We start from the raw sequence: 7,777 nt of genomic DNA, 5'->3' as shown, positions 1-7,777 counted from the left end.
AAACAAAACAACCCTGCAGGAAACTATGAACTAGGCAAACTGTGCCTGGGCTGTACCGCTTCAGGCAAGATCTCAGATGACTGAATGCTCCTCCATGTAAAAACCTGTCAAGCATACAGAAAGCTAGCCCTTTGAGAAAAGGCTAAACTGGGACATTTTTCCTAAGATATCTAGTTTTCTATATGGAATGAGTTGTGTGCATGTGTGTGGGTGTGTAATTTGGAGAAGAAATCATTTCTGCTCGTCCCACAACAACTTGTAGCATTATGAAGTGGTACAGTCCAGGTATGTTTTTACTTCTCACTAAGGATTAGAGTCCTGACTCTAAACTCTTCAGTTAAAAAAGAGTTATTATATTTCACAATGAAAGTGGCAAATACAAGGATCATTCCAACAACGTCTATTTTCCCATCATTTGGTTGCATTTGAGCGGTATGATTTTAAAGGAAATGAATTGTCTGAACAAATAAAATGCAGCATGGAACTAGTTTGTTGAAAAATCAAGTATGTTGGAAAGCCAGCTGTCTATTGAGTTTGTATTGCATCAGATCTTACGGAGATGGGCAACTTGTAGCTCTCCAGATATTTTGGTTTAGAGCATGACTCGTCATGGGCTATGGGAGTTGTAGATCCAAACATCTGGAAACACACAAGCTGCCCCTGCTCTCCCTCATGCCTTCATGCAGTGGCTGAAAAAGTAACTAAGCAGCAGTTCACACTTTCAGATTTCCCTATGGTCAAGTGGCTGTGAAATGGCAATCACAGGAGGCAATATTAATGTGAACCTGACAAAACAGTCAGCATTGCTAATACAGCAGGCATTCTTTTTCTATCTGCCACAAGGACTGGAATAGCTACATCCATGTAAAACTCAGATCACACTACTAATTCTCCATGAGATCACAGGCATACATGAGGCAAAAAGGTGCTCCCAACTGCGGATAGATAGGGAACACTGACTTTGTGACCCCAGCTCTGGCAAACCGAGAAATTTAGTTTTTACAAATGTAGTTTCAACAACTTTGGAATTTGGTCTCAAACTTTTGCATGAAGCAATGCTAAAAAAGGAAGCTTTTCACAGAAGGTGTTAAGTAAACATGATCCACGTACATATATCAAACTTGCTGAATGCTCCAAGCTGGTCTGGAAGAATAGAATGCTTAAAATGCAGTGATGAGTTCCCAGCCTAAGAAGTTACTAAGACAGCCCTCTGCATCAGTCTGTTGGAAGACAGTCATAGGTAGTGGTTAGAGAGGAGTTACTCATTTATCTCCCATGTCCCCTGTTCCGCCGCCTGGTATTGTTAAAAGATCTCTCTCGCTTGGAACAATAGTGCTTGGTGACCACCTGTTTGCACTGTTCGCATTTCACCGTGCAACACCACTGGAACTTGCAGTTGCAGCTCGTGACGACCGTCGTCTGTTTCTGCTCAGTTTTCAGCCCACACTCCCCACAGAGCCGCTTACAGTTTGGCTTCTGCCGCTGAGTCACATTCTGGCTGCTCTGCAGGCACTCCCGGCCTTCCGTACCATGCAGGCCCAAGCTGAGGTTTCGGATGCAGTAGTTGGGAGAGTCCTCTAGGAAGATAAGTTCAGTGGTTGGCACAGTGCTGAAGGGCTGGGATGCGGGCCCACGGCTCTCTGCGCTGTTTCCTTCTCTGTTTCCACTCTTGTTCAGCTCCAGCTTCTGAGCCTGATCATACCTGGCCTTCAGGTAATTTCCGACTTCGCGAAATTCTGCCAGTTGAAGCCAGCAGGTTTCAAGGCTGCAGCTCCCAGATACTCCATGACACTTGCAAGTCCTCTTCATGGTTGTTTTTACAGCCTTGGGTGAGTGACAGAAAGGTAGTTAAGAATCACAACCCAGAACAATTCTATTTCAAAGAACGGTCAGACAAAGCATTCTCTTAATCAATAATAATTTTACTTCCTTCCATCCTGATTCAGATTGAGACCACGGAGCGCCAGGTGATGGGGTTAAAGCTTTCCTTCATTTTTCCTAAAATTTTATCCTCTTCGACTGACTTCAGCAGAGGCCTCCTCTCGTGCCCCGCTCAACCACCATAGCCAGGGCTGCGTGTGGAATTTAGGGTGAAATGGGGGGTGGAAGGAAACATCAAACATTTCTTCCCTAAACCTCATGGTCCCAGTCTGAATTGTGGTCACGCTCACTGACACAGGAGTAATAGGAATATTGGCAATGCTGCTGTGGGGATCAATGGGCAAAGCATTTTAAAACAGATGACAATATTTATTTATTTATTTATTTATTTATTTTTCGATTTATATCCTGCCTTTTTCCTACAAAGGGCTCAAGGCAGCTTACATCCTCCTCCTCCGTCTTATCCCCACAACAACAACCCTGTGAGGTAGGCTGGGCTGAGAGTCTGTGACCGGCCCAAAGTCACCCAGTTGGCTCCGTGGCTGAGCGGGGACTAGAACCCAGATCGCCTGAGTCCCAGTCCCATGCTCTTAACCACCACACCACACTGGCTTTCACAATAGATTGCAAAAGAAATAAAGTGGACTGCCTATAGTGCATGGGAAAGGTGATGGCTGGCCTGGTCCCTGTGCTGTCCACTGCACCTAGCTTGACCATCCTGCGGGGCCTCCTAAGATAGGCTTCCAGGAAGAAGCAGGTGATAGTGGGTGGCAGTGGGTAACTGCACTCAGAAGAGGCTCTAGGTAAAGGTGTGGCACCTGCCACAGCCCTGGCTGGACCCAGAGGCATTTCACGGATGTGGAAAGGGTGGCAGCACCTGCCTTGCCTGGAACTGCTCTTTGCAGCACTGAGCTAAGCACAGCCACCCCAAACATAGCTCTTTCCTTTTTTAAATGTGAAGGGGATTCTGGCAACTGGTGCCAAAAATGACACAGAAACACCCACACCTTAAAATTACCAGCCTTTATGCAGCTTTTCCCCCAGGGGCTTAACGTGCAGCCTGATTTTGCCCTCCCAGCTTTTGCCCCCACTGTGATTCTCTCCAAGCCCTTCCTCTCTATTTCTCTCCACTGCCCTGTTCCTCTTTTTTTCTCCCAATTCCTAGCCGAGCCTGGCTCTTTCTCTCCCAGGCATGCACCCCTTTATCTGACTGCTTCTACTTCCTCCTCACCTCTAGCCTCACTCCTGATTTGCCTTGATTTCCACCCTCCTTCACCACTGCTGCCCACCAACTCCAGGCAGCAATTATGAGACTAGCTACATCCACTAGGGGAGCCATTTTGTGGCAGTGCTCACAGCAGTTCCTCAAATGCCCAGATGTGCCCACAGGTCCAAAAAGCGTGGAGACCTCTGTGCTAGATTCTGATGGAGAAGAGACAACCATTATTCCCAGTGGCTTGAATGCCTGCTAGACATGAACCTTGCAGCAAATTCCATGTCTGAATACCTTTTTCTTATCTCTTTACTTTGTATAATGGACTCACAATAAACCTAATTGTAACTGTTTTAAATTATTAGTTATGGCAGTAGTTTTAAAGCAATTTAGGAGTCACTGTTCTGTTTAAAATGACTATTTAAGCATCACCGTTATTTCTGAAAATAAAGATTGGTTACCTAATCACAAACTCTCCCTTAGGGCCTGATAAGGTAACCATTCAAACTGAGCAACCCTTGCCTGTGATGTCAGCTCATTCAGGAAAGCTCAGCCTGAAGGAACAATGTCATTGCATTGCAGGTTTGCCAGCTCCAGAAGAAATATTTTTCCAAGATCATAAGTCTTTGACTTACCATTCTCCCTGCCTCATTGTTGTGCAAATTAATTAAAGCTCGGATATCTTTTCCTGTCTCCATAGCATCCACAAAGTGTTTGGAAATTCTTTCACCAAATTCCACATTGTCAGTGCAGCCTCCCCAAATCCATCCTTTTCCACCTGGGGGAGGAAATAATTGCATCATTGGCAATTCATCCTGGGCTCTGTCTTGGAACAGCAAGGGATTTAACTGAGGCAGACATACAAAAGAAACATGGAAAGCAAGCCTCACCTAATTTGGACTGGCATAGGAGAATGTATGAGAGAAGGGCAGGGAAGGGACATTTAAGTGTTAATTTTCACTTGCAATGTCTGTGAGGGTTAAGAGCAAAGTCAGATTACTAGGTTGCATTTGGCCTTGTGGTGCTGGGAAGTCAAACTGGCACCCAGGAACAGACAGCACAAAACATGTACACTGGAACATGGAAGTGTGAATACTATAAGGAACTCAAAAGGAGTAAAAAGCCAAAGCCTACTGTTAGGAAATACTTTTTTTATGGCCAGTCAACTTTCCACAAAACTGTGCAGGCTTTCAAGTTCTTCAGAACTCTGCATTAGCTAAGATGGTGCAAACATACAGTGGACACCAGTGAAGAGATCTGAAGAGTTCTTGCACGTGTTGTGGAATTTTGGTTGCTCCTGATAAAAGTATTGTCCAATTGTGTGCTTGTATGTGTGTGTGTGTTGGGGGAGGGGTTTCTCATGGACCAGCTGTGCTATTTTGGCTTTTTAGCAAAGAGAGTGAGTCTGTTCTTCCACCAGATGTTGTACCAACAGACCCCAAGCTCACCTGCACGTCCATTTCTCGAAGCATCACAGCCACAGTTCTCAAAGTCACCCATGCTGCAGTTCCTGGTGAGAGTGTACATTACCCCAGCTGAGCTGATAGCATGAACAAAAGAAGTCTCTCTTGTGGCTGGAAGGGGAAAAAAGCATGCACTATCAAGAACAACACAACAAATCCCTCCTAAATCTCTTCCACATCAAAATCCCTCATATACATTCCACTAGAGCAATGACTGAGAAGACAGCTTTGTGGAAGCCAATTCGTTCTCAAGATAACAATGTTAAAAAATGTAACATATGTGTGTAGGGGGGTGGGGGTGGAATCTGACTACAAAATACTAATTTGAATTTTTAGTTTATGCAAATTGATATGATGCTGTCATAAGGAATGGGAGAAGAAGCACCCAGACATTGAATGTTTCCAATCCCTTCTATTATTATACAAATATGTTCTTAGTTTCTGTTGATTATTATTTGATAGGTAAGTTAAGCTGTTCTGAACTTTTTGAGTTATATATATATATATATATATATATATATATATATATATAATTTTATAGTACAATCCTATAGTTATCAAATTAGATATACTGTAAATCCCTCAGAGATCAATAATGTTTGCTTCCAGGTAAGTGGGTATAGGACTGCTGTCAAATTAGGGTATTTTTCTTTTTCTTTAATAGTAGTAATTATCATCATAATCAAACTTTTAAAAGAGTCTTCTTGGAGAAACTCTTTTAACAGAGATCCCAAACCTTTACAATCAGTCCCCTTTTTGTATAGTTCTGTGCCAATGGCCTTATAATATAGAAGGACACGGGCAAGATCAAGCTGTTTTCCTGGTGAAAACACCAGCAGTTCATTTGTGAGTCTGACTGCTGCGGCTCTCACGCAAATTTAAGAATAGACTAAGTCCTAGTGGGGACATTCAAATATATATACTTGTGACTTGTCTCTTAATCCATTTCCTACCTCTAGCCATCTTCAATCTCTATCCTGGACTGAATCCCCTGTATAAATCTTCCTCAACTTATGTGCTGGTATGTAGCACTTAGCATTAGATAAGTTTTTATTTCCTGCAAAACACATGGTCTGACTATCTCTGTCAATGGAATATCACAGAATATATATTATACACATTAGCAAATGATCAATTAGCCCAAAAAGACAAAGTCTTGCTTAATTATGTGGCTGGTAAAGCTACAATGACCACTGTCTTTGACCACTGATATTCCAATATTGAAGTGTTAGCATGTCCATTTTTGGATAGCATATTGAAATGTCTACTTTAACCTCTTTTGTGGAAGAACTATGGTGGGGAAAAATGAAAGCCAGCATGATGTGCATAAATTCAGTGACCTTTGGCTGGTCACTCTCTTACTGCCTGCAGTCTCTCTTACAGGGTTGTTGTGAGGAGAAAGGGAAGAAAAAACTTCGTGTGCTACCCTGAGCTCTTTCAAAGGGACAGATTATACAAGCAGAAATAAAATAATAGTTGGTACGTTCAAGAGCTCATCTATTAATTTCTTCATATATCCCAGGGTCAAATGGTGGCACAGGAAACAGAAACTTAGTTTGGTGAACTGCTGGCATGATGAAGCCCAGAACATAGATCACATGTGCCACTTGCTTATTTCCTCTACATAAATTGCTTGCTCAGCAACTCAGAGTGACAGGTCATATCTAAATCTACTTACCTCTTCTAAGTTTGTTGTGGGTGGAGAGCTGAAGTGTACTCTCTGGACAATTCCAGTGCTCCCAGTTAAATTGGTGCTTACATTCTTCCATTCCAAGTTGAGCACCAGCAGCCACACTGGTAGAATATGTCAAATATGCCTTTAATAAATAGATAAAATGATATTTTATTTTCCCTCCTTAAAACTCCAAAACACCCTTGAAATAGCCATTTATATTCAGCTTTTCTCTATTCTGAAAAGAGAATCATGCATTGCAATTAGCATATCGGTGGACATGATGCCTCATCAAAATAGACTGTTTTGAAAGCTACTTAAACTCTCAATACTCTGGAAGAAGAATACTTACCTTGGGTCCTGTCATCAGAAAGTTGTTCACTGACCTAGAGGAAAAGCAGAAGAATCCATAAAACCCCACACTGCATTGCATTTTAAAGCCATCACTTGAAAAAATAAATAAATAAAACACAGCTGGTGGTAATGAGGCTTGAATTCCTACCATGCTGATGTGTTGAAAATAGCACTGAATATTCCAGCCATAGTAAGGATGATAAAGATGGTTCTCTTCATGATGAATTTGTATTCCGCTGGTTGACCTAAAAGCTTCCCACTACATACACACACAATGCAATATAGGTTTTTCTTAATGAGAAAAAGAGCTAGACCGTTTTTTCCCCTATGCCAACACAGAAATCAGGAAAAGGAAGCAAAATAAAGAGTTATATTTATTATGGCATAAACATTCATGGACCAGAGAAGCTACTACATCAGATGCAAGTACAGAGAAGTTACAGCATCTCAGTTATTTATAAGGTGAGCTAGTGAAGGGGAGCAACCAGTATTGGTTTGCTACCCAGTGATGAAAGAGCTACTGAACCAATGACTGACAAGACAGAAAAAGGAGCTGTCTCAAGATGTACTTCAAAAGGCAGGGAGTCAGTTGCCATCAGAATCTCTGTAGCAATCCTTCTTGATGAAGAGCAAACTTGCCTAACAATAGGGAACTTTTCATGCTATTAAGGCAGCTCTTTGCCTTCCAAGAAGGGCCACTTTTCTCCATTGAAACAAACCCAAAAATTCAAAACCCACCTTCATTTCATCAGTTTTCTCATTGTGCATCTATCAGGTTGTCATTTTTGGTGGTCTAGGAAAATACCAGCAATTTCTCAATGAGTGAGTATTTTGAGGATTTGGCAAGAGAGCTGAGAATGCAGCTACAGTGAAAGAAGAGTTCCCTTCTTCATGCCTTGGGGTGAAAGGCTATGAATATTTAGATAGTCCCACAACTCCCTGGCTGAGGAGAGCTGCAATCGGCAGAACTTTTTTTCCTGACTCAACATACATAGGATTGCACCCTTAGAATGTTTAAGCTTGCCTTGACTGAGCTCCCAGCAGCCCTGGTTTCACATGTAAATTCTTGTTCATCATACGGTATTTAAGGGCACTGGATGGGTCTATAGGCTCCACTTTTAGACTCTCATGTGGATACTTCATAGGTGAAGCACACAGTTAGCCTTTGCGTTCACCCTCCGAGCATGCTTTATA

At 42.4% G+C, this 7,777-nt stretch overlaps 1 protein-coding gene across 1 annotated transcript; it reads right to left on the bottom strand.

The window, feature by feature from the left end:
- Window positions 1–1,266: 1,266 nt before the first annotated feature.
- Window positions 1,267–6,805, bottom strand: WNT8A (Wnt family member 8A). Its single transcript, XM_044454460.1, has 6 exons — window positions 6,732–6,805; window positions 6,582–6,615; window positions 6,236–6,374; window positions 4,543–4,668; window positions 3,730–3,872; window positions 1,267–1,824 (listed from the first exon to the last, which is right to left on the bottom strand). The coding sequence occupies exons 1-6, from the start codon at window positions 6,800–6,802 to the stop codon at window positions 1,267–1,269; spliced, it is 1,071 nt and encodes a 356-aa protein (XP_044310395.1). The 5' UTR covers window positions 6,803–6,805.
- Window positions 6,806–7,777: the final 972 nt, after the last annotated feature.

Source organism: Varanus komodoensis, unplaced genomic scaffold (genome assembly GCF_004798865.1).
Source record: "Varanus komodoensis strain SLA01 unplaced genomic scaffold, ASM479886v1 scaffold7_3, whole genome shotgun sequence".
NCBI classification, from domain to species: domain Eukaryota; kingdom Metazoa; phylum Chordata; class Lepidosauria; order Squamata; family Varanidae; genus Varanus; species Varanus komodoensis.
Note: the sequence above shows the minus strand (reverse complement) of the source record. Positions and strands in the feature narration are given on the sequence as shown.

What these genes read in the sequence shown, in the direction of transcription:
- WNT8A (XM_044454460.1), bottom strand. Translation starts at nt 6,802, where the DNA reads ATGAAGAGAACCATCTTTATCATCCTTACTATGGCTGGAATATTCAGT. An exon ending in CCACAACAAACTTAGAAGAG is followed by an intron (nt 4,669 to 6,235) that starts GTAAGTAGATTT and finishes TTCCCCTTCCAG; the next exon opens with CCACAAGAGAGACTTCTTTT. An exon ending in ACAATGAGGCAGGGAGAATG is followed by an intron (nt 1,825 to 3,729) that starts GTAAGTCAAAGA and finishes CACTCACCCAAG; the next exon opens with GCTGTAAAAACAACCATGAA.